Source organism: Xenopus laevis, chromosome 3L, assembly GCF_017654675.1.
Source record: "Xenopus laevis strain J_2021 chromosome 3L, Xenopus_laevis_v10.1, whole genome shotgun sequence".
NCBI classification, from domain to species: Eukaryota; Metazoa; Chordata; class Amphibia; order Anura; family Pipidae; genus Xenopus; species Xenopus laevis.
The window spans coordinates 140,570,673-140,597,793 of NC_054375.1; the positions used below are offsets into that span (position 1 = coordinate 140,570,673).

The window sequence follows — 27,121 nt, forward strand, 5'->3', positions numbered from 1 at the left end:
ACCCCCATCAAGGTATGGGCAAGACTACAATCTAAAGTATGGATCCCTCTACCTACAGTATCTGGCAAAGCTCCACTCTGGAGGAATTCTAACTTGCCCAATTTGAGAAAGCTGGCAGATTTCCAATATTGGCCACAAATGGGTATTAGACATCTAGAAGACCTGTTGGTGGAAGGTAGTTTTGTCTCCCCAGACTTATTAAAAATCATGAATCGGCAAGACATACAACTGTTTAGATACCAGCTGAGACATGCCTTTTATGCACAATTCCGATCATTCCAAATTACACCCATACCACTGGCATGGGAAGTCAGACTTTGGACTCAAGATCCCACCAAAAATACTATCTCAACTGTACAACATAATTCAATCTTCCCAACCCTCCCCATTCAATAAAGCCAAACAAAAATGGCTGTCACTTATTCCTTCACTAGAGGAGGACCAGTGGGAAGAGGCTGCAGTTAACTTGTACCCCTGCCTAATATCACTTAGAGACCGAATGGTTCAATTTAAAATGATCCATCAAATTGACAGTATCCCTCTAAAGCTGGCCATAGACGCAAAGATCCGATCGTACGAATCAACGTACGATCGGACTTTCCCATCTCCCGACCCTCCACTAACCATTCAGATCAAAGTCTTTACCATTCCGATCAAATAGAACAGATCACCCAATGTTCTGCCCCTGACAGCAATCGTACGATACTTATGTCTGACAACACTAGTGACAGTCTCCCACTGAAAATCGTACCATCGGCAATACACGCAGAGATATTATCGGCAGCCGACAGAAATTTTCTAACCTGTCCGATCGACCAAACGACCGATCTCCGACGGACGAAAAATGTCTTGACTCTCCACAGATGGTCCGAAAATCGTACAAATCCACGATTCGTACGATCGGATCTTTGCGTCTATGGCCAGCTTAAGGCTTCAGGCTATGGGTAGATCAGAGGGAGCCAAATGCATGAAATGAGGCAGGGGAGAAGCTGGATTCTTCCACTTGATATGGAACTGCCCTAGAGTGGCAACATATTGGTCAGAAGTAATCCGATACACTAATATATCTCTATCTTTTCCTGGAATTAAGTCCCCTGAGACTTGTTTATTGGGTATTATAGATGAAGCAGTGCCCTAACAAAAATCCAGAACACTGTTACGATCTATTTTGTTCTATACAAAAAAGCTAGTAATAATGAAATGGATGAACCCCAACCCCCCTACACTTCAGCAATGGATTGACCTCATAAATGGGACACTGCCTCTAATCAAATCGACTTGCAATGCTAGAGGAACACCCTGGAAATCTGATAAAATATGGGAACCTTGGTTAGAGGTCAACCCTCATGCACTCCTACCAGATGACTGAGCACTAGATTGGGCCAAAGTGTATGCTGATAACTGGTGAATATGTTACTTACTTTTTTACGTATTGGAACTGTCATTAAAACCCAAAATAATTGAAAACAGTATTCATGTAAGTGTCAAGCCTGTTGGTTTGCTTTATTTGCTTTATTTATTTTAAAATGCAAAATAAAAACCTTTAAAAAAAAAAAATACCTCAAACTATAAATTAAAAATGAAAACCATTTGCAAATTAAATTGTCTTAGAATTTCACATTCTGCATCATATTAATGATAATTTAAAAGTGAAAACTCCCTTTAATGTGACTTACAGCAATCGTAGGCAGTTCATTGCACACAAATGCGAAACATTTTCATGTTGAAATATGCCCTGCTTGTGCACTCACAGGTAAATTCCATGCCCATCAGTTCAGGCAAAAGATTGACCTTTTCTCTAACTGCGTTTCTATACAGGCAGAGAAACTGCATATTGTGCCTAGGGATGCATTAAATCCACTGTTTTGGATGCAGCCGAATACCAAACCGAATGTGAACCCTAGTAGGGATGCACCGAATCCAGGATTTGGTTCAGGATTCAGGATTTCAGCACGATTCGGATTCAGCAGCATATGCAAATTAGGAACGGGGAGGGAAATCACGTGACTTTTTGTCACAAAACAAGGAATAAAAAATGTTTTCCTTTCCCACCCCAAATTTGCATATGCAAATTAGTATTCAGATTCGGTCGAATCTTTCGCAAAGGATTTTGGGGTTCGGCCGAATCCAAAATTTGAATGCATTTGGTGCACCCCTAGAAGGAAGGGAAAAAGAGAGCAGCGTACACAGCTAAAAAATGTTTTACTTGTTTTTCGATGCCAATTCACATGGTCTTAAGAATTCTGATTTGGATTCGGTTCTGCCAGGCACAAGGATTCGGCCGAATCCTGGATTCGGTTCATCCCTTATTGTACCACTAACGTTAGGAGCTGTTCAAGTTTCTCAAGGAGCCACCAAGGCTAGCTGATATTAACTAAAATAAATGCAGATGTTACATTTAAACTGTATTTTTATTATTAATATGCATTTAATCAACACTTTTCCTCTTTTAATGGTCATCAAATCAGTTGGAAAAACAGCTGTTGTTAAAGGTCCAATTGTATCCATGTTGTCGCAGTGCTTTACACACACTAGCAAAAGCTACTATTGCCGTTCAACTTTTTACATGTATCCGATATTGTGTGTTCTGCTGGATTATGCTAAAAGAATGATTTTACACAAAGAAGTGTGTGGTTCCCGTATGCAGACAAGACCCATAAAATTCCATTGGAGGGCCACATCCAACCAGTGGGACTCCATTTGGATCCCCCCGAAGTGACTGCATTTCATCATTATCATTAAAGGGGTGGTTTACCTTTGTTAACTTTAACTTTTAGTACCGTATATACTCGAGTATAAACCGAGTTTTTCAGCACCCAAAATGTCTTCCTGAAAATCGCCGGTGGGATAGCACTCTGAACGATTTGTTTGGAAAACAAAGCACTTCGAGTGCCATCCCGCCGTCGATTTTCATTCTAGCTGGCGGTAAGACAGTTCAGGGAGATTAGTCGCCCGAAGAAGAGGAGATTTGTTGCCGGGCGACTAATCTCCGGGAATCTGCCTGTGTGTCTCTGCCCTAAGGCTACAAATGTATTTTTATTGCTGCTTTTTGTGACACATATTTTTATTCAGGAACTCTCCATATTCCATTCTTTTATTCAAAGCAATGCCTGGTTGCTAGGGTAATTTGGACCCTAGCAACCAGATGAAATTGCAAACTGGAGAGCTGCCGAAATTAAAAGCGAAATAATTAAAAAAACACAAATGAAAGCCAATTACAAATTGTCTCGGAATATAACTCTCTACATCATACTAAAAGTTAATTTAAAGGTGAACATCCCCTTTAAAGGAGAACTAAACCCTAAAAATATATGTGGCTAAAAATGCCTTTTCATATACTAAATTTATTGCACCAGCCTAAAGTTTCAGCTTGTCAATAGCAGCAATGATCCAGGACTTCAAACTTGTCACAGGGGGTCACCATCTTGGAAAGTGTCTGTGACACTCACATGCTCAGTGGGCTCTGAGCAGCTGTTGAGAAGCTAAGCTTAGGGGTCGTCACTAATTATCCAGCAGAAAATGAGGTTGGTCTGTAATATAAGCTGATGCTACAGGGCTGATTATTAAATTCTGATGCTAATTGCACTGGTTTCTGTGCTGCCATGTAGTTATTATCTGTATTAATTACTAATCAGCCTTATATTGTGACATTTATATTCTATGTGTACTGTATATTGTGAGTGGGTCCCTAAGCTCAGTAAGTGACAGCAGCACAGAGCATGTGCTGTGAATGAGCAGAAAAGAAGATGGGGAGCTACTGGGGCATCTTTGGAGACACAGATCTTTACTGCTAAATGGCTGTGGTTGCCTTGGGCTGGTACAGAACCCTAAAACATAACGTACAACATTTCTAGCTACTTTATTAGATTAACTTTCCTTTAACATATGTTTTAGAGATTATTTACTTTGGCCAATCATGTTCATTTTGTTTTTCTTTAAAGGAAGTCGGTAACAAGACAGAAATTACTGTCAAAGCCCCAGAAAAAGCGTTTGCACCCTCCCCCAACCAGAAGTCTGAGAAATCCTCGGCACAGCACACGCCTGCTCCTGAAACATCGGGGGCCACAGGTAGGCACAATATGAAACTGCACGTGTCTACCCCCTAACACAGCTCCCTACTGCCAAAGTGAATTGGGGGAGGGGGGAAAAAAGAGAGACTGGCCCAGTGCTAATATGGAGCGAACAACTCAGTATTTTTTTTTTTCAGAACTGCACCATCAGCCCTTTGATATTTTTGTTATATGCTGCTTTTTTGTGCAATAAACAATACCAAGATGACCAGGTGTTTGCGGTGTTGAATGGATTTACCTGTTACTGGAAGTTACGCTCAGCAGTTGAGCTGGTCTTTGGCAGTGTTGAGAATGTATATATAAAAATCTATATTTTATTTTACATTGTATACAGCAATTTATAAACCGCATACTCTTATTAAAGACAGGGTCGCTATGGCTAATGTAGTTCATCAATTTCATACACCTTTACATTCCATTCAAAAGGAACATTAAAGCAGAAGGAAAGCTACCGAAGCAGTTTATTGCTAATAGATTAGCCAAAATAGTGCAAGCTATAACACTATATTTATTCTGCAGAATGCTTTATCATACCTGAGAAAACAGCTCTAGAAGCGTTCTGTTGGTGTGACATCACTTCCTGCCTGAGTCTCTCCCTGCTCACTCGTAGCTCTGGCCTCAGATTACAGCAGGGAGGGGGGGAGAGAAACTGAGCATGCTCAAGCCCTAGCCCTGGAGGTTTATGTTGAAAACAGGAAGTCTGATACAGAAGCCCATGTGTACACAATAGAAGAAAAGAAATGCTGTTTTTCTTTTGACAGAGGACTCAGAGCAGCATTACTTTGTGTTTACTGGTGTATTTATATAGACCTTTCTGATAAAGCTTACTTGGTTTTAACCTTTCCTTCTCCTTTAAGTACAAGTCTGAGTCATGCATGTAGATTCCTTCCATAGACGTCACTGTTCAGACGTGTGACCTGAGGACCAACTGTTGGTGTAGCGATTACATGATTACGGGCAATGACAGCAAGGTGACCTTATAATAATTGAGTATTGAAATTATTTAAAGGAAAAATTCACTTCACTTTTTGCTAAAGTTATAGATTTAAGGTGCAATCCGGGTGCCAGGGCATTATATTAGCCGATTAATTCTAAAGGGTAGTGTTTATTAAAAGTAATTAAATTGCACAATGGAGTGTAGTAGGAAAGAATTGCCATTGACTGCTCCGAGCAGTCAAACACATTCGGAAGAACGGATGTGTAGCTTTGATAAATGTGTCATTTATGATTGAGCTGTTGGGAATACTTCTGCATTCCCCAGTTTGATCTATAATAAATCTGCCCCAGTCTTCTTTCTGTCCAGGCTCCCTCCTATTTATCAACATACCTAATTCAAAAACCACATAGGATACAAATTAAAGGAGAAACAACCCCTTGCTATTAAAATCCCCTACCCTACATAGACCCCCCTCCTAGCCTATTTGGTACCTTTGCTAAATGCCCCTAACTCTTTACTTACCCCTCAGTGCAGATTCTGTCCAGCGGAGTTCACAGCCGCCATCTTCAGCCACTACGGTAATCTTCGGGTCTTCTTCCATCGATTTGCCAATTTCCGTAACTTTCGACGCATGCGCAGTTGTAGCAAACTGAAAATTGCTCCAACTGCGCATGTGCCGATACGGCACTTAATTTACAAAGATTTCAAAAGAGAAGAAGATGGCTGCCGTGAACTCCGATGCCCTGAATCTGCACCGAGGGGTGCAGTAAAGAGTTAGGGGCATTTAGCAAAGGTACCACCTAAGCTGGGGGGGGGGCAGGGACGGGGGTCTATGTAGGATAGGGGAGAAGGGGATTTTAGCAGCAAGGGTTTAAAGACCAGGTGCAAATTGTTTTCCTCTCACAGTTTGCATCATGCTAAAGGTTAAAGGGGTTTTTCACCTTTAAATGAACTTTTAGTATGACATAGAGGATGATATTCTGAGACAATTTGCAATTGGTATTCATTTTTTATTATTTGTGGGTTTTGAGTTATTTAGCTTTTGATTCAGCAGTTCTCCATTTTCCAATTTCAGCAATCTGTTTGCTAGGGTCCAAATTACCCTAGCATCCATAAGATTTTGGAATATGGATAGGAGAGGCCTGAATAGCAAGATGAGTAATAAAAAGTAGCAATATCAATAAATGTGCAGAATTACAGAGCATTTGTTTTTTGTATGGGTCATTGACCCCCATTTCCCAGGGCGGCCATCTGGGGTTTAACCTGGATACCTCCGGAGGCAGGCAAAAGAATGAAGCTTGAAGCTCCGCCTTTCCCCTTTAATCCCCTGGCTCTGTACTTGCCCCTTTAGTTTTCTTTTGTTCTGTATAGGAGGTAGGACTAGGGTTATTCCCTTATTAAATTAAAATCAGAGTAGCTTGTTGTTTTACTTTTTATTTACAGGGAATGTGCGGAGTCTATTCCCTAGGGGACTGGGTAGGGCTTCCCCTCCTTGCCAGCTGAGTTCTGCCAGGTAGGAAGCCCCCGGAGCCACCTCGGCTACATATGACCCGTGTAAGGTAAGGAACTACCCAGTCAGCTAGGCCCAGGAGGCATGAAGAGGAGCACACAAATTTCCCCTATGATAGTGAGGGGAAGAATTGCATAGACTAGACCAGAGGACTACGGACATGGGGTAAGACACCATCTTGGGCTAAAAACAGCCGCGTTACTTCCAAACTAAGAGACATGGGCGATGAAATCGCGCTGCAGATTGGCTTACGGGACATCTTCCAGGCCAGTCTACAGTTAGTACTCTGCTTTGCCTGCCTTTGCACAGCAAAAAATTGGTGCGAAAACCTGGAGGAGGTCTTAATAAAATGGCGCGAGATTGAGCGCACAATTCACACGCCACTACTCTCATTACTCCAGGACTTGTGCAGTACGTAACTTCTGGAAGGGTTTAACACTCAGCACATTCACTTTGTTGGAAGCAGCGACTATGGCCACACATTACCGCTCTCTCCAACAGTCACGTATTCGGGACACGAGGGACTGCTTAACATGTCTATCCCAGATATACCGGATGCTTTGCTGGAATTGATTAAGGACATGCCACAGGCAGATTCAAAATCCAAGAAGAGCAAAGCAAAATCTAAAAGCACTAATCCGGCACACAAGGGATCCTCCAGCCGACCAACTTCACTACCACCCAGCTCCGACTATACTAGGGGGCAAAAAAAGTACAAAATTTAGCGTGGACCCAGAAGCACCATTCTTGCTACCTGAGTCGCTTCCTTCCCCAACTCATGACCCATGCCCCCTAGCTCAACACTCTCCCAAAGGGCACTTCGCTGAGGAGGAAGGGCTGCAGACAACCTCTGCAGCATCACAGCAGCAGCCGTTTTCAGACCTTGTTAAATGGTTCAAGACAGCTGTCCACCAGTCATTACACCAGCGTTCCTCTCATAAAAGGAGACACAGATCTCCATACTCTTCACCTCCCACCTCTGATCACGGAAGCTCCAATCATTCTCTGGAAGCTCCAATCATTCTCTGGAAACTTCAGAGTGTGAGTCCTCAGTTTCTGACTCAGAAGGACTCCTAGGAATGCACTTCGATTCCAGTACACAAATGGTGTCACTACCACACAACAAAGTGGTTGCACTACCGATAACAACCCAGAGGTTCCTAAGATAGTCAGACACCAACTGCGGTGGTGGATGGAGGAAAAAAACATAGCAAATCCGCACGGATGCCAGCCTCTCATTATCGGCCATATAGTACAAGTACAGCCCGTGATTGGACAACTGGGAGGCCGAATACCTAAGCAGGAGCACGATCGACCAAGCAGAGTGGGCCCTCCATCTGGAAGCCTTCCAACTCTTGGGTCACAGAGTCAGACTACCGGAAATAGATGTTATGGCCTCACACAAAATCAAAAAACTGCTGCGTTACTGCTCCAGAACGAAAGATTTGCAGGCAAAAGCCATGGATACCCTAGTCGCTCCCTGGCCATTCACAAAAATCTATATATTTCCATCCTTCTGGCCAGAGTCATCAGAAAAATTTGTCAGGAACAAGTTCACGCAATCCTAGTGGCACCGTATTTGCCTCGTCAAGCATGGTACGTGGACCCAATGGATACGTAGGCCTCGCCGCCTTGGCGGCTACCACTACGGCCAGATCTTCTGTCCCAGGGCCCGATCAGGCCCCCAACCTACAAATATTACGCTTAGTGCCGGCTACCACTACGGCCAGATCTTCTGTCCCAGGGCCCGATCAGGCCCCCAACCTACAAATATTACGCTTAGTGCCATGGGACTTTAAACCCAGCTCTGGCGAGAGGTTTTCCAGAGGAGGTAACAAAGACTTTGCTTATGGCTAGAAAGTCCTCTACGGCTAAGGTGATCCACAGAAGTTGGGCAATTTTCCATTCATGGTGTAAGGATAATGACATCACATGGAGGCAGTTTCTCAGTTTCCTCCAAAGAGGACTAGATTAAGGGCTTAGCATAGGGGCACTAAGAACGCAGACTTCTGCCCTGTCGGTTCTCTTCCAATATCAGTGGGCCCTCCAACCACAGTTCAAAAATCAAACCACCCCACTGTGGGATCTCAACTTAGTACTAAGGGTTCTCCAAGGACCTCCTTTAGAGCCCTTAACAGACTGTTCAGATAAATTTCTAATGTGGAAAGTAGTTTTTCTCCTTGCCATCTGCTTGGCTAGGAGGTTATCGGAGCTCTTTGCCAAGGTACCATGGATGATAATACACAAACATAAGGTCGTTTTACAAACTACACCTTCTTTTTTTAACCAAAGTGGTGTCCTCGTTTCACCTGAACCAGAACTGTACCAGGATTGTATTTCCATCCCTGTGCCCCAACCCACAAAACGACGCAGAAAAACGTCTACACATGTTGGATGTAGTTAGGGCACTGAAAATATACATCAAGAGAACGGCTTACATGAAATCTAATGCACTCCTGTTTGCCTATGGACCACATAAAAGGGGGAAAACCGCTTCTAAGAGAACTATCTCAAGATGGCTAGTGGAAATGATGAACTTTGCTTACAAACAAACTTTTCCTATCTGTGCCCACTCTGCGGGGTTATTTCATCTTGGGCACTCCAAAACGTGGCCACAGTGGAGCAAATATGCAAAGCAGCAACATGGTTCTCGGTCCATACCTTTATGAGGTTTTACAGATGCAGCCTTTGGGAGAAAAGTGCTGTATGCGGTTATTCCAATGTAAATTCTAGAAAATCATATAAACATTAAATAAAGTAGGAAGATCTAAATTATGGAAAGATCCGTTATCTTGAAAACCTCAGTTCCTGAGCATCCAGGATTTGGCCTTTTTCATCAGAATTAGGATTTAACCGAATCCTTCTGCCCGGCAGAACCAAATCTGAAATCCTAATTTGCATATGCAAATTTGGGAAGGGAATTTGGTTCGGTATTCTACCAAATCTTTTGTGGGGGTTAGGCCGAATTCAGAATTGTGGATTAAGTGCATCCTTATTTTTTTTCCGATGCTAATTGTACTGGTTTCTGAGCTGCCATGTAGTAATTATCTGTATTAATTACTAATCAGCCTTATATTGTGACATTTCTATTCTATGTGTACTGTATATTGTGAGTGGGTCCTTAAGCTCAGTAAGTGACAGCAGCACAGAGCATGTGCAGTGAATCAGCAGAAAAGAAGAAGGGGAGCTACTGGGGCATCTTTGGAAACCCAGATCTTTACTGCTAAAGGGCTGGGGTTGGCTTGGGCTGGTACAGAAGCCCAAAACATAATGTACAACATCTCTCTTTAAATGCAGAAGGCTATGTCCGGGGTTAGAGAGGATTCTTTTCCCAGCCCCAGTCAATCCAACAATATAAATTTCAAATCACATTACTTTTTTGTAGTATCCAGTTAAGTTGCCAGTATATATTTGGTGCATAGTCGCAAACCAAAGCAACACACAAACTCCAAATTGATATTGTCCTCTGGTTTTCAAACCCTGAACACCAGCTGTAAAATGCTTAGTAGTAGTGGAAGGGATTTACTTGTGTCACTTTTACTCATTGCTCTTAATTGTTTTGTTTATGATCTTTGAAACGCCATCTTGAAATGGTCTTTAGACTTTTCTAAGTATATAGTGGACTATATCCATGTCCATCTTATATTGGATGGGAAAAAAAACGCTCATACCTGTACTCATAGTAGTGTAAAAGTGACCATAGATGGCCAATAAAAACTGCCAAGTAGGCAACTTGACCCATGTATGGGATGTTCCTGAACAATATTTGGGTGAAAATTGACTAGATATCTATTGGACAGGTTAATACCATTGGGAAGTGCAGCATCTATGCATTGTTGTGGCCTTCTCCCAACAGGTCTCCCTAGGCCCCCAAACGATTAGATCAATCCCCATTTGGCCCAGTGTATTGGTGGCCTAATCAAGTGGATCTTACACAGTATGTCCAACATTACTGCACTTTCGCTTTGGGGGAATTATTTGTATGATAGAGGTGATTGTAAAGAGAGTAAAAAATATAATGTAAGGTAAGTTGAAAAGCTAAAGTTAATGATTTCTGTTTACTTAATTTCATCCATGATTCTATGCCAAAGAATTGAAGCCTGATGTGGAGATGTTTTCAACTAGACGAAGCCATGGCCAAAAAATAGAAGCCATTCGCCTATATTTAATAAAAGGCACTAAGTTTGCCCAGAAGAAGCAACCAATAAGGTGCTTGATTTTAGACAGGTGACCAGTAAATGTTACCTGCTGATTGGTTGCTATGGGTTACTGCTCCTGGGCAAACCTAGTGCCTTTTTATTACATAACCCTAGTATAATTTAAATAGTTTTGTGAGCAATGATTTGCTGGTGTCCTACATCTGTCAATTGCTGTGCAGCTCATGACAGGATGGTCTGAAACAAGCTTTCTCCCACCATTCAGGAAAACATCAGGCTTAGAATAACAATAATTATATACAGGTATGGGACCTGTTATCCATAATGCTCAGGACCTGGGATTTCCGTAAATACTAGAAAATCATGTAAGCATTAATTAAACCCAATAGGCTGGTTTTGCTTTCAAAAAGGATTAATTATATCTTAGTTGGGATCAAGTATAAGCGGCTGTTTTATTATTACAGATCATTTTTAAAAATTTTGATTATTTGGATAAAATGGATTCTATGGGTGATGGCCATTCCGTAATTCAGAGCTTTATGTATAACGGTTTTCCGGATAACGGATCCCATACCTGTAGGTATTTTCTTGCAGTGGAACAGCAGAAAAATAGTGTACAATTAAAAAACCTAATCTTAGTTCACACAGAAATCATAAAATTTACAAACTTATTGGCCCTTTTAGAATTTGTAAAAAATATTTTCATTTCAAGAGGGTATTTCGAGTTAAATTTGTAAACTCGCCAGTAATGTGTTGTAGGCACTCACAATATAACCAGCACACATGCAACCAGAGTTGCAGTGTGCACCACACACACCATGAATACAGGGAAAATAAATACAAGTAGAGAACTGAGTAGGTCAAAGACAATATTGTGAGAAGACCAGAAAGTCCATCCTTAATGTTTCTGTGTCCACCACACTCATAATTATCAAGAAGTTGCCATTGTAGCCAATCTCAAGGGATGTGAGTTGATCAGAGAATACAGAGAAGGCTTTTTCAAATTTGAGTTGTGAATGAATCTTGATAAACTGCCCAATAGATTGAAGCTGGTCTTCAGACGCAAAGTAACCATATCTAAAGTTAAGAGGCCACCTCTATACTCCGAATAAAGTTCACTAATCATAGCTTGAGATCCTCTGAAGATGAGGTTCAAAAAAGGTTTACAATAGTGAGGGGTTATAAGATCCGCATTCACTTTAACCAGGTATTTTCAAAGTGACATATTTAGTATCATCTTTAGCGACCATAGTATTACAGTATTATATAGTGTTTTTTTCACGGTGTGGGTCGAAAATTTGACTGGCATATGACTATAACGAGCGGTGCCCCAAATATTGGTTGACTAGCCCCTTCTCCAGCATCATCAAGCTCCACAGGGATAATAAGGAATTTAAAAACTTAAAGGGATAACAAAAAGAAGACAGACTTACACTGAAAAAAAGGGGTTGAGGGTAGGGATGGGCGAATTTTTTCTCCTTGTTTCGCTTCACCATGAAAATGACGCCCATAGACTTGTATGGTGTTGCGCGACCAAAAAAAATGACACGCGTCAAAAAAAATGTAGAAGCCCATAGACTTTAATGGGCGTCGGCAAAATTTCGCTGGCGACAAATTTTTGGCGAAACAGGTCAAATTCGCCCAAGCCTAGGAGGGATCAGGTATTTGTCTTTCTTTAGAGGCTATGTTTTCCCTAGGATCGCATTGCCTTTTCTAGGGTAGTCCTTGCACAAAACACTGTCCATCTTTTGGTTCAGCTAAACATTTTGCCCAAATCTTTGATGGACTTCCTTTATTTGTATGCATCGTTTTTTGACTGGTGAGATATTCAGTGCCTTCCAATATGTGATTTTTCAGTGGAGAAGCAGCTTTCTACATCTGTAATTTATTCCTCTTTGCAAAATAGTCTGTCACGTACACTCTATCATCACTTTAAAGGAGTTCTTCACTTTTAAATTAACTTTTAGTATGACGTAGAGCTTGATATTTTGATACAATTTGCAGTTGGTTTTCATTTTTTATTATTTGTGGTTTTTTTTATAGTTATTTAGCTTTTGATTCAGCAGCTCTCCAGTTTGCAATTTCAGCCATCTGGTTGCTAAGGTCCAAATTACCCTAACAACCACGCACTGATTTGAATAAGAGACTGGAATATGAATAGGAGGGCGCTTGAATAGAAAGAGGAGTAATAATAAGTAGCAATAACAATAAATTTGTAACCTTACACAGCATTTGGTTTTAAGATGGCTCAGTGACCCCCATTTGAAAGCTGGATAAAGTCAGAAGAAGAAGGCAAAAAAAGTGAAGATCAATTGAAAAGTTGCTTAGAATTAGCAGTTCTATAACATACTAAAAGTTAACTTAAAGGATTTGGTTCGGGATTCGGCCAGGAATCAGCCTTTTTCAGCACGATTCGGATTCGGCCAAATCCTTCTGCCCGGTTGAACCGAATCCTAATTTGCATATGCAAATTAGCGACAGGAAGGGAAATCACGTGACTTTTTGTCACAAAACAAGGAAGTAAAAAATGTTTTGCCCTTTCCACCCCTAATTTTCATATGCAAATTAGGATTTGGTTCGGTATTCGGCCGAATATTTAGAGAAGGGGATTTAGTTGCAGTATATTTCAGAAAATAATGAAATACATTTGGATTTTGATAAATAACGCCCTAAGATGTTCTGATATTTTTCGTCATGCATTCGCTTTAGTTTGGTTCTCCAGGAACCCCCCATAGATTTGTTTGACCAGTCGCTCACTGCACATCAGCACACTAGAGGGCCGTCTATTGGTTTCTCCATGGAAAGGTATCAATAAAAATTCCAAATTTATCACTCATGCATGAAATTTTTTTTTCTTAATGGTATTGCCTTTGAACGGAAAGTATGTCATTGCATTTACCCAACTGTTTGCTTGGCCTTCCCAATTGTATTTTATAACTTGAGTTTCTGTGTAGAGACTTTGGTTAGTAACATTGTTAAGTGAAGATTCAAGCATTCTATTATATTTTTATGGAAAGTGGTTGTATTGTTTCCAAACGTTGTTTACCTTTAAGAGCATTGCAGTCTGGATGCACTTTTGGGTTGTATTATTTATTTTTCCAATAAAACATTAAAATCTGTTTGTACTCAACGGTTGTATTGTCTTCTGCTCATTTTTGTGTTGTATATTTTCTGGTTGATATTGGACTTCAGTTGCAGTGAATATATTTCCAGTTGTAGATTCCACAATTTAGCAATGAAAACAAATTGCTTAGGAACAGAATGGAAGCCCTATAAAATATGGTGCCCCGTTTTCTATGGAAAACAATCAATTGTGGGCAATTCCTACATTTAAATCCTTTTAGTCCTACTATGTTCTATATATTTTGCATAGGAATTCGACCTGCAAAGTTTTGGAGAAGGGGCCCGTATATTTTTTATTTTGAGAACTGTGTTCATGGTTTTATTTAGTTGCGTTATTAATTGTGGGTCATCATTGTGGTCCTAGGAGAGTCTGGCCCAATAACGGATTAATGCACAACAGAGTTTTTCTTTGCTAGGACCATCAGAGAAGAAACATCAGAGACGGTCCAACCGGACTCGATCGGAATCTGAGAAATCCCTAGACTCCATGCCAAAGAAAAAAGTGAAGAAGGAGCAGGTGGGTTGCATGTGCATGGAGGCTGCTTTTCTGACTAAACATCATCATTTTGTTGTTATGTTTTTATGTGGATAGAAAGCCAAGCCGGTTGATGAAATTTGCTGGTGGAACTTTCTTCAGCAGACTTTTCATTTTTTCTTTTTCATTTAAAAAATATAAAATGAATATGCATTAAAATTATTTTTTCTAGCTGTACCATATGATGAATATATTATTTATTTTCCTCCTTTTACTTACTGGAGTGGTTAAGTAAAGGAGTCGGTATCTAGATTAAAAGTCTTGGAGGCATGCAAACATTTTTGGGGTTTACTGAGGAGCTACAAGTGAAGATTAGTTAGTTTGCACAACTAGTAAGCAATGAGTACATCGGATAGGGCAGTGATCCCCAACCAGTAGCTCGTGAGCAACATGTTACTCTCCAACCCATTGGATGTAGCTCCCAGTGGCCTCGAAGCAGGTGCTTATTTTTGAATTCCTGGCTTGGCGGCAAGTGTTGGTTGTATAAAAACCAGATGTACTGCCAAACAGAGCCTCGATGTATGTTGACAATACACATAGAGGCTACCAATTAGCCAATCACAGCACTCATTTGGCAGCCCGAGAACATTTGTCATGCTTGTGTTGCTCCCCAACTCCTTTTATTTCTGAATGTTGCTCATGGGTTCAAAAGGTTGGGGATCCCTGGGATAGAGCCTTGCATGGGACCAATTTTTGAAACCCTTGACCCCGACCTATTGTTACCTTCTTGGACCTATGAAACGCCCGGCAGCTGCCTTACCCACAACCTGACCCGTTAGTTACTGCCCGGCATTAAACAGGAAGTGCTGTTGCTGCAAACTGAAAGTGACATCATCAGAAGTGGCTGGGGGGGAGAAACAAAGCAAAACAGGGGAAAAGAATGTTAAATAACCCGCCGTCCTGCACCCATACCAGCACCCATATCCTGCCAGTTACCTGCTTTTTTTTTTTTTGCATAAAAACAAATAACATTTAATACAAAACTACAAGCATTTCACACTACAATTTTTGATCAATGCATTTCAGGGATGCAATAAGTTTCAAGGGTGCAATGAGTTCACGAATATTTGAATGAATCCAAAAGATGAAAGATCTTTTGGATTCTTTCAAATAGCTGTGAACCTACAAATCACAATTTGAAACTTCATTGCTCTGAAATTATCAAAATACATGTGATTGTTGAGCAAAAAAACAAAAAGGTTCGTCTTTCTTTCCTAAAGCGGAAAAAGGATGTGCAATCGGTGTGTCCAAATTCTACAATCATTCCTGAAAATTGTCCAAATCTTGTTCTCGAAATATACAGCTTGTTTTGGCTAATTTTTGTGACATGGCTGCAGGGATTTGCCTCATTCATATGCAAGAGTCTCCTTGAGGTCAGGCACCTATATTGGGTTTTTTATGCAATTCAGGTCTCGGCTTTATGCTGACTAGCCACGTTTTTCCATTCCAGGAGCAGTAAAGCATTTCTTCATTTATCTTGTTTTGTGCATTGGATGATTGTCATGCTGAAATAAAAAAGGCTATTTCCAAAGTGTCACCCCAAATCTGAATTCATATTTCCCTTCACCGGACATTACCACCAAACTTTACTGATGGCATAGTGCATGCAGATTGTCCAAATCCAGATTTGTTTGATTTTGTTTTAGACAGATGATGAAGCATTATTCATTGAAACTCATGTCCACTCTCAGGGAGTGAAATGGTGGCATGATTTATATCACTCCTGGTATAGTGCATGGTGATCCTAATCTTGAGTGCAGATCCTTGGCGACAGAAACACAATCCATGAAGCTCAGAATAAACACTTCATTCTTATTGAAGGGTCATAAACATTGACCTTATCTAAGGCTAGAAAGGCCTGCAGTTGATTGGATGTTCTTCTGAGATGTTGAGATGTGACTTCCTGGATGATTTGGGTAAATTTAATTGGCCAGGCACTACAGGGAGGATTCATCACTTTTCCAAGTCTTCTCCATTTGGAGATAAAGGATTTTACTATGGATCAATGAAATCCCAAAACTTAGTAATGGGTTTGCAACCCTTTCTGGATTGATACGACTACAACTTTTTTTTTTTTTTTATATATAAGATTTGTTTATTTATTGAATTTTTTTACATAAAGTCGAAATACGACAGAAATGTTACACATAGGGGCAGATTTATTAAAGGTTGATTAGTAAATTAGAATTTTCGAATTGATTTTTGGTGTCCAAATTCACACATTAGAACTTGAATCCCCCAATTTGAATGTAAATGTATCACACCTCGTGGAAACAGTTCTAAATCGAATATTTGCTGCCTAAAACCTGGCAAGTCCGTTGAACCATTTGAATATGGTAATTTCCTTCCTGACATTCAAGTTTTTATCTGATGGAATTGAAATTCCATTACAATTTTCAGGTCGGGACTATTTGATCGTTCAATGTTTTTCTTAACCCATTCGAGTTGTGAGTATATTTGAATTTATTAAAGTAAAAAAAAAATATATATATATAAAAACACATTCACATAAATTCAAATTTCAACCTTTCATAAATCTGTCCTATAAAGATAGCATAAGGCATGGATTTCTGTGCATAAATATCCATATGTTCACATGTTACGTAAAGAAACAAGTACAATATTCCAGGCTTCAGATTTGGTTTGACATAAAGTCCTGAGCACATCCTGGTGGGCACCTCACCTCACCTGTTTGCTCGTTAATTTTAAATATAACAAAGTTGTATATAATTTGCAAAGTAATAAATGTTGTTGATCAAAATGATCAAATTGGAGATTAGAGCAAAAAAAATTGTAGGCTGTGCATGATCTCAAGCATGGTTGAAATGGCTACTTTTAGTATATGTGAGCAATTTACAATGTATATATGATATTTTAAGGTTAGGCGAATATTTCTATAGTGACAGTAGCATAATTAAATCCTAGGGGGGAACCTATATCTAATCCATGGGTCCCACACTTTTACAAAATGTTTTGCTTATTTCGTAGTATACTGGTCAATTTTTCCATTATAAAACTGAGTTTATTCCAGTTTTTAGCTCAGAAATCGATTGAGTAAGGGATAACCATGATCTGTTTTGCTACTGTAAATATATGGGTTATTAATATTTGTGCTGCTGGGACATCCTTTATTTTGCTGTTGAGCTGGGTGATTGCTCAGGTTAATATTTAGAACTGAATATATAAATTGGTGCACTCTGCACCAAAATCGTTGCACTTTAGCACAGGACCACCAAATGCGATTTGTGATTGTACATCTTTGGGCAACCTCTAAAGCAATGCCCAATCTCTGTTGGGATCCCACGATGCTTTGCGAGCAGGTACCACGTAGCTTCTGTTGAGTACTTTATAAGAGGTTTCCCAAGCATATATATTAATAGAGAAATAGATATTTTGTTCTATTGCATAACCCAGCCAGCTTCAGCCAAATCTAGCTGAAGTTCTTGGGTCCAAGCTTGAATATATTTGAGTTCCATTAATGGAGGTGGATTTGTTAGGATATACAGCGGCCCAATAAGTCTACTAGATGAAGGACATTTTAGACAGTATGTTTGTATAATGTGTTACAGGGTATAGAACGCCCTTTGCCTAGATATTTTATATAGTGGGTTATCTGGTAGAAACAAAATAGTTCTGTCTCTGGGGCCTGATATTTTAGACCAGTCTAAAAGATTGCCAAGTCAATCAAAAGATTGAGGTTAATGGTAGACCTTAGTAAATCCTTGGTCAATCCACCAACTCTTTTCCCCCTCATTTCTTCTGGAATTTCCTTTGCTGGTGGCATGCTGTTCTGGTGTGAAATTTTGTGGTGGCTACTTCACTGCATCGGTCAGTCCAATATAATGTAGGGTTTGGATTTGGACTGGTTGCAAACATCCTTGACATAACATATTATTTCATTGGGAGCAAGTCTGGAGCTGTGTGAACAAGATACTTTTTCAAGACACGAAGTCATGCTAGACTATGAGACTCCATAGAGGCCAAAAAGTTGCGTTCGCATATCAAGATATGGCTGCAGACCGCAGGGCATTGCAACCTGCATCAGCTGTAGGCAATGTCCTGCCTGGTTGCAGTATTTTCTCTGTTATTATTTTTATCAGGGGTTATCTTGTAAATTATTGAACCATTTTTTACACTTTCTGCCTAACATAAAATCTCCCTTTTTCTGGGTAGGCAGAAGACATTCCTCTTACTGCAGTACAGACTGGACTTCAAAAAGGTGCGTCTCTCAGTGATGAATCCAGGAAAATCGCCAACCTGTAAAGTCATTACACAGTAATCATTTTACGCACGACAGTTGCCGGAGGGCATTTATGATGATGGAACGTTAATGAGAAATTTTAATTGAAACCTCTCCAACTGGCTGGTACACGAAAATCCTCGGCATATAAACTCTCCCAATAATCCAATCACAACGGTGCAGTGTAACTATCCAGAGAGGTGACCACTGAAACTCACATAGGTAGATTTCCCATACCAGTCAGTTCAACTGAAGAATCTGCTTGGATGAGTAGTGAAACGTCGTCCATAATTACTCAGCAAGCTCAGCTGCTCTAGATTTACTCCGACTAGATATAAACTTTAAAGGAGAACTAACCCCTCGTTCTAAAGAGAAAGTCCCATCCACTAGCCCCATTGACCCCCTCCCTGTATAGCCCACTACTTAAAGGAGAAGGAAATTCCCTGGGTGCAAAAAATTCCCTGTCCCGCTGGGCAAATGCCCCTAACTTGTTACCTCTCTGCACAGGTCTTGTCCACGGAGCTCACAGGTGCCATCTTCTCCCAAGCGGTCTTCTTCCTGCTTTGACCAGCGTTTTTGGTGCATGCGCAGTAGGAGCATTTACCGGGTATGAATCTACTGCGCATGCGCCGAATGTCACGAAGAAAACTTTGTAGATGGCGCCCGTGAGCTCCACTGCGCATGCAGAGATCTGTGCGACATTCGGCGACACTTTTTAAAGTAGTGGGCTATGCAGGGAGGGGGGCCAGTGGGGCTAGTGGATGGGACTTTCTCTTTAAGCAGGGGCTTTAGTTCTCCTTTAACATATATTTTTACAAGTGTTCCCTTCGAGTAGTTTTTACGAGTGTACAGAAATATGTAAAAGTAACATGAAATGCTGAGGAGGAAAGTCTTACCTTTGTTTATTCATTGATTGACAAGTATTTAAAGGTACTGTATCTAAATGCTTGATGACAATGACTCTCCTGCTGTGCCCATTTCTTAGAGAATGTGTCCGGCATCATTGGAAAAATAGAGCAGGAAACGGATGGGGAAGGGGCCAAGTCAATAGCAACATTTTCACTGTGTCTTATATGTCTGCATAAAGATACTAGGAGGGACATTAAAGGGAACCTGTCATCCAGTCATAAAAAGCTGTATAATAATGGAGAAGGAAAGTCTTCTTCCACTTGGGGGTGCCAAATGTTAGGCACCCCCAAGTGATTGTATATACTTACCTGAAACCACGGGCCAGTGCTCTTATCAGCAGAAAACTGCACCGGCCTGGGAGGTTATACTAGTGAGCACCACGGAGCGATCCACTTTAGCTTCTTCTTGTGGCTATGCATGCGCAGTAGAGCGAAAAGCCGAACTTTAACTAAAAATTCGGCTATTTCATTCTACTGCGCATGCGTCTGCCCCGGAAGACGCAAGAAGAAGCCGGAAGAGGATCGCTCCATGGTGCTCACTGGAAGAATCCCCAGGCCGGTGTAGTTTTTTGCTGATAGGAGCACCGACCCGGGATTTCATGTAAGTAAATACATTCACTTGGGGGTGTCTAACATTTGGCACCCCCAAGTGGAAGAAGACTTTCCTTCTCCTTTAAAAGCCCCTTTTACATTAAACATGAAACCCAAATATTATTTTCATTAAAACACCATAACTTACATATAAATTTGTAGAAATGAACAGATCAGACAATGTTCTGCCCCTGACAGCAATCGTACGAAAGTTATGTCCGACAAAACCCAGTGACAGTCTCCCACTGATATTGTCAGATCAGCAATACATGCAGAGATGTTATCGGTAGCCGCCAAAAATTTTCTAACCTGTCCGATCAACAGAACGACCGATCGTCATCTCACAAAAAATGTCAGGACACTCCACACACAGCCCGAAAATCGTACGAGATTCATACGATCAAATCTTTGGCTCTATGGCTAGCTTTAGGCATCGAGGCGGGGCAAGCAGCTACTTTCACTTTCCATTCTGCACTTCCCTTCTCAAATTCCCCATCCCTCCTCACCACCTAATTGTGTAGCCAGTGCATGGGCATAGGCATCACTTGACTCTTTCTGGTGCATAAACAAGATTTTGGTGTGTGGCAAAGCTTGTCTTAATAACTCTTCACAAAATGGCTGCTGCCTGCTTGCTGAGATTGTGAGTTCCAAGCACTGCGTATCTTGACAGCGCTATATAAATAAATGATGATGATGATGATGACTCAAAGAAACAAGATTTAAATAATTTATATAGTGTAAGTGAAGTTTATTTTGCTTGACTAACACCATAAAATAAGCTTTGTAATTATTTCTTAGGGTGACAGGGTCCCCTATAAGTCACAACAGAAAATGCACCCCTTAAAGGAGAAGGAAAGGTTAAAACAAGTAAGCCTTATCAGAAAGGTCTATATAAATACACCAGTAATCCCTCAAAGTAATGCTGCTCGAAGTCCTCTGTCAAAAGAAACACTGCATTTCTTTCCTTCTATGTGTACACGTGGGCTTCTGTATCAGACTTCCTGTTTTCAGCTGAAACCTCCAGGGCTAGGGCTTGAGCATGCTCAGTTTGCTCCTCTCCCCCTCCCTGCTGTAATCTGAGCCCAGAGCTATGAGAGAGCAGGGAGAGACTCAGGCAGGAAGTGATGTCACATGAAGCTAATATGGCAGCTGCTACCCTAAACTAACAGAGACAGTGTCTAGAGCTATGTACTCAGGTATGGAAAAGCATTCTAAAGTATAAAAATGGCGTTCTAGCTTACATTGTTGTGGCTAATCTCTTGGCATTAAACTGCCTTGGTAGCTTTCCTTCTCCTTTAACAGAAGCTTTTTGGTAAATTTCTGCACCTCTTGTTTAAAGGAGCCAGCGAGATTTCCGATGCCTGCAAGCCTCTGAAGAAGAGGAGCCGTGCTTCTACTGACGTGGAGCTAGCAAACTCCTCCTACCGAGATGCTTCAGACTCAGACTCACGAGGCCTCAATGACGCACAGGTGAACCATGCTTAGCAATGTTAGAGAAAATAAAAGCAAACGTCAGGAGACTTCATCCCTGTTCATTACTGGTGTATAGGCCAGTGTTATTGAACCTGGGGAGCTTTATTGTATTGTAATAAATACAATTTCTGATAAACTTAAAACACGTTAAAGGGATTCATGTTTTTTATGGTGTAGTTTTTATTTCTAAATTACACTGCAAATAATTCACTCTACAATATAAAATTTAATTCCTGAACCAGCAAGTGTATTTTTTAGTTGTAATATTGGTGTGTAGGTGCATCTCAGGTCATTTTGCCTGGTCATGTGATTTCAGAAAGAGCCAGCACTTTAGGATGGAACTGCTTTCTGGCAGGCTGTTGTTTCTCCTACTCAATGTAACTGAATGTGTCGCAGTGGGACCTGGATTTTACTATTGAGTGCTGTTCTTAGATCTACCAGTCTGTTGTTATCTTGTATTAGAGGGCTGTTATCTGGTTTCATTCCCATTGTTAGGCTGCTGGGGGGGGCAGAATCTCACTCCAACTTGCAGTACAGCAGTAAAGAGTGACTAAAGTTTATCAGAGCACAAGTCACATGACTGGGGGCAGCTGGGAAACTGACAATATGTCTAACCCCATGTCAGATTTCAAAATTAAATATAAAAAAATCTGTTTGCTCTTTTGAGAAATGGATTTCAGTGCAGAATTCTGCTGGAGTAGCACTATTAACTGATGACTGACTGATTAAATTCTCTTTAATAATACAACTCTCTACTGAAAGACCACTGCTATCTTCTCCATCGATTTTCTGTCAAATAGGGCCCAGCTTGCGCCCCTGTATTTTATTAACCTAGCTAAGTGTGGGACAGTGTTCCCTCAATGTTTACTTTATTTCCTGTCTGGCATGTTCAATTCAGATCAGCTTCGAGAAGCAGCCAGACAGTCCATCAGCCGCAGCAGATGCAGATGCCTCAGATGTACAGTCTGTCGATTCCAGTATTTCTCAGAGGTCGAGTAAGAGAGACTCGGTGTGCCAGGTGTGTATGAATATCAATTAATAGGCTGTAATCTTCTTTTTGCATCCCAGTAAAATGGAAAGAATGATAATTTTGGTTAAAGAAATGGACCGAACATTATCTTAGTAGCTGGTCAAGCTAAAAATGGCTGTGGATGCAGTTTAATTGAACTAGACAACTGGCCTGTGACTACGTGATGGATATGTTTGTACAGGTATGGGATCCGTTATCCAGAAACCTGATAATCCAAAAAGTCCAGAATTAAGGAACAGCCATCTCCCATTGACTCCATTTTATCCAAATAATCCAATATTATTTTCTGTGCTAATGAAACAGTATCTTATACTTGAGCTGAAATAAGATATAATTAATCCTTATTGGAAGCAAAACAAGCCAATTGGGTGTATTTAATGTTTACATGATTTTATAGTAGACTTAAGGTAAGAAAATCCTATTTATTTAAAGATCCGTTATCTGAAAAAACCCCAGGTCCCGACATTACATGTCTTGTAATGGCTCTTCTGTATATCTCTTGGTATCCCTTTTTGTAGAGAACAGTAGACATCAGAAGAGTGCACCATGCCAGTGTGCCTTTACAAAAGCCAGGAACATAGTATTTGTCAGTACAGTTATAGGATCCGTTATCTGGAAACCCATTATCCGGAAACCAGTTATCCAGAAAGCTCCAAATTACGGGATGGCCATTTCTCACACACTCCATTTTAATCAAATAATTCCAAATGTTAAAATTTCCTTTTCTCTGTAATAATAAAACAGTAGCTTGTACTTGTTTCCAACTAAGATATAATTAATCCTTATTGGAAGCAAAACAATCCTATTGGGTTTAATTAATGTTTAAATAATTTTTTAGTAGACTTAAGGTATGAAGATCCAAATTATGGAAAGTAGGGATGCACCGAAACCAGGATTCGGTTCGGTAGGATTCGACCTTTTTCAGTAGGATTCGGCCGCAATCATTCTTCCCAAATCATTCTTCCCAAATGAACAGAATCATAATTTGCATATGCAAATTAGGTTCTGAAGGGAAATCGCGCAACTTTTTGTCACAAAACAAGGAATTAAAAAATGTTTTCCCCTTCCCACCCCTAATTTACATATGCAAATTAGGATTCGGTTCGGCATTCACCGAATATTTCGCAAAGGTTTCAGGGGTTCGGCCAATCCAAAATAGTGGATTCGGTGCACCCCTAATGGAAAGATCCTCCAGAAAGCCCCAGGCCCCGAGCATTCTGGATAACAGGTCCCGTACCTGTACAAAAAAATAAGTCCTAGTTTTAATGTACCGATGGCTTTATGTCTCAGATTGTCTTTTCTCTTCTATAGATCTGTGAAAGCTTTGGAGAATCACTGGTATCATGTGATGGGGAATGTTCTCGCTTATTCCATCTTGAGTGTTTGGGGATGGATACACTACCAGATGGGAAGTTTATATGTATGGAGTGTAAAACAGGTAGGGTCAGCTCATTTGGTTTCTCTGGGGGCAACTCCCAGGGTTTAGGTACAACTTATGGGGTGGCTATATGTAGATTTTGGCACATATGTACATTATCTTTTTCAGGCCTCCACACCTGCTTCTCCTGTAAGATCCCAAGTACAAGTGTGAAGCGATGTTCGGCTCCATGCTGTGGAAAGTTTTATCATGAAACCTGCGCCCGGCAGTATTCTGGCACCATCTTTGATTCCAAAGGCTTTCGCTGCCCACACCATTGTTGTAGCTCCTGCACTGCCGACAAGGACCCGTACAGAGCGAGCAAAGGTGAGGAGGGCTTTGCATTATAGTTATAATATACGCCCAAACTGCAGTGAGTTTATTTGATATGAGCTTTATTATTTTTTCCTTTCCCTCAACCTGCTCCACAGAGAATGTATTTTTTATTTTTTTTGCTTTAGACAACATAGGCATGCTGTATGATAGCTGAGAATTCCAGATCACTGACTCGTGTTGGAATCTTCATTGTAGACCAAGTCTGGTTGGGATGTATATAAGAGAAAGGGGCACTAACTGGTTTAAGTTGTGTGTAGAAACGAGTAATGCACACGAATAACAAAGTCCAAATACTCCAAAAGGTCAAATACAAATGTTCGATGCTCCAATGGTTAAATGCGAATGATCCGACAACTCCAACAAATGTTCCATGTGGGGTGCTGCCTTCTTAAAGGGATTCTCAAATGATTTTTATGATGTAGTTTTAACTTCTAAATTACACTGTTTACACTGAAAAAGAATTTACTCTCCCATATAATATTTCATTCCTGAAATAGCAAGTGTATTATTTTTTAGTTGTAATATTGGTGTGTAGGCGCCATCTCAAGTCATTTTGCCTGGTCGTGTGCTTTCAGAAAGAGCCAGCACTTTAGGATGGAACTGCTTTCTGGCAGACTGTTGTTTCTCCTACTCAATGTAATTGAATGTGTCTCAGTCGGACCTGGATTTTACTATTGAGTGTTGTTCTTAGATCTGCCAGGCAGCTGTTATCTTTTGTTAGGAAGCTGTTATCTGGTTACCTTCCCATTGTTCTGTTGTTAGGCCTCTGGGGGGGGGGAGGTGGGATGCTATCACTCCAACTTTCAGTACAGCAATAAAGATTGATTGAAGTTTATCAGAGCACAAGTTACATGACTGGGGGCAGCTGGGAAACTGATAACATGTCTAGCCCCATGTCAGATTTCAAAATTAAATATAAAAAAAATCTTTGCTCTTTTGAGAAATGGATTTCAGTGCAGAATTCTGCTGGAGCAGCACTATTAACTGATGTGTTTTGAAAAATTTTTTTTTCCCATGACAGTATCCCTTTAAGCAAACACATATCCAGCCTCTTAAGTAAACACATATAACACAGCTGCATAGAAGCCAGGGCAATCTGCATGACACATTTAAGTTGGTTGCTAATTAGCCATGCAGCCTGTGGATATTATTTTACACTTAAGGTGGCCATAGATGCAAAGATCCGCTCGTTTGGCGATGTTGCCAAACGAGCGGATCTTTCCCCGATATGCCATTAACAGGCATGGCTATATCGGGGGTAATCTGATTGTTCGGCAGTATGGCCGAACGATCAGATTACGATGTGCCATGAGCTCCGGCGGGATCGGTCGGGTCAAAATCAAACTTGACCGATCGACCAAACGACCGATCTCCGCCGAGTGAAAGATGTCGGCACACGCCACACACGATCCGAAAATCGTACGATTCGTACGATCCGATCTGTGTGTCTATGGCCACCTTTAATTTAAAGGGATGATCTGTATTCCCCTATGTGAAGATGGCATTGTTGTTCAAAGTCTTCCCTTCATTTAATTGTTTTTGCCTCTTCCACAGGCCGCATGCTGCGTTGTATACGGTGCCCAGTGGCATACCATAATGGGGATAGCTGCATTGCTGCAGGCAGCCTCCATCTTTCATCAAGCCTCGTCATCTGCAGCAACCATTCCAAGCGCAGTGGCCACGCCTCTTCCGCTGTCAATGTGGGCTTCTGCTTTGTGTGTGCCCGAGGTAAGCAGCTTATGTGTGTTTTGGGTGTGGGTCTTTAGTAGACAGGAGGGGGTAGCAGTGTTGCACTGTGGCAGTTTTTCCAGACATTCCATCAAGGCAGATTGTATAAAGAGTAAATAGTTTGAATGGTATACACGTGAGGCTGCGTGCTTATGTGTTTGTAAGGGAACATCAGAGGCAGATCATTAAAAGAAGTGATCTCTGTAAATAAAAACAAAATATTCCATAATGGAAGACTAATCCTTTACTGGTAGCTGCCTTGCTTCCTTCATCTACTTAGACATACAGGTAAAGCAGTCTATCATAGGGCATGTATAGTTGGGATTTCAGAGCAAGCCGTGTTGCAACTAGGGTTGCCACCTTTTCTGAAAAAAAAAATACCTATATATTATATATTTATCTTTTTTCCCTATTAATAACATTGGGATCAACCATAATTTTTACCGGCCTGACCGGTAAAATACCGGCTAGGTGGAAACCCTAGTTGCAACAGTGTTAGCCAGGCAGTCTATGAATGCTGGGACTATTGTCGAGCCGATCATTGTGCAACTGCCCATTGGTTGACTCTAAAACATTCCAGTTATCTCTTATCTATTAAAGGAACAGTTCAGTGTAAAAATAAAAACTGAGTAAATAAATAGGGTGTGCAAAATAAAAAATGTTTCTAATATAGTTAGTTAACTATAGCCAAAAATTTAATGTATAAAGGCTGGAGTGACTGGATGTCTAACATAATAGCCAGAACACTACTTCCTGCTTTTCAGCTCTCTAACTCTGAGTTAGTCAGCAACTTGAAGGGGGGTCACATGGGACATATCTGTTCAGTTAGTTTGCAATTGATCCTCAGCATTCAGCTCAGATTCAAAAGCAACAGATATGACCCATGTGTCCCCCCTCAAGTCTCTGATTGGTTACTGCCTGGTAACCAATCAGTGGAAACCAAGAGAGCTGAAAAGCAGGAAGTAGTTTTCTGGCTATTATGTTAGACATCCAGTCACTCCAGCCTTTATACATTACATTTTTGGCTAACTAACTAAATTAGAGACATATTTATATCTATTTACCC

At 40.7% G+C, this 27,121-nt stretch overlaps 1 protein-coding gene across 6 annotated transcripts in view; it reads left to right on the forward strand.

The window, feature by feature from the left end:
• nsd3.L (nuclear receptor binding SET domain protein 3 L homeolog) overlaps positions 1-27,121 on the forward strand; it is a 92,649-nt gene that overhangs the window by 37,980 nt on the left and 27,548 nt on the right. For 5 of the 6 annotated variants that reach the window (XM_018253572.2, XM_018253574.2, XM_018253575.2 and 2 more), the window contains exons 6-13: positions 3,942-4,068; positions 14,214-14,314; positions 18,506-18,551; positions 21,411-21,541; positions 22,443-22,562; positions 23,886-24,012; positions 24,121-24,318; positions 25,882-26,055. In XM_018253572.2, coding sequence (XP_018109061.1) covers positions 3,942-4,068; positions 14,214-14,314; positions 18,506-18,551; positions 21,411-21,541; positions 22,443-22,562; positions 23,886-24,012; positions 24,121-24,318; positions 25,882-26,055 — 1,024 coding nt within the window. The remainder of the gene's footprint in view (positions 1-3,941; positions 4,069-14,213; positions 14,315-18,505; positions 18,552-21,410; positions 21,542-22,442; positions 22,563-23,885; positions 24,013-24,120; positions 24,319-25,881; positions 26,056-27,121) is intronic. The other variant, XM_041587105.1, reaches the window with a different exon arrangement.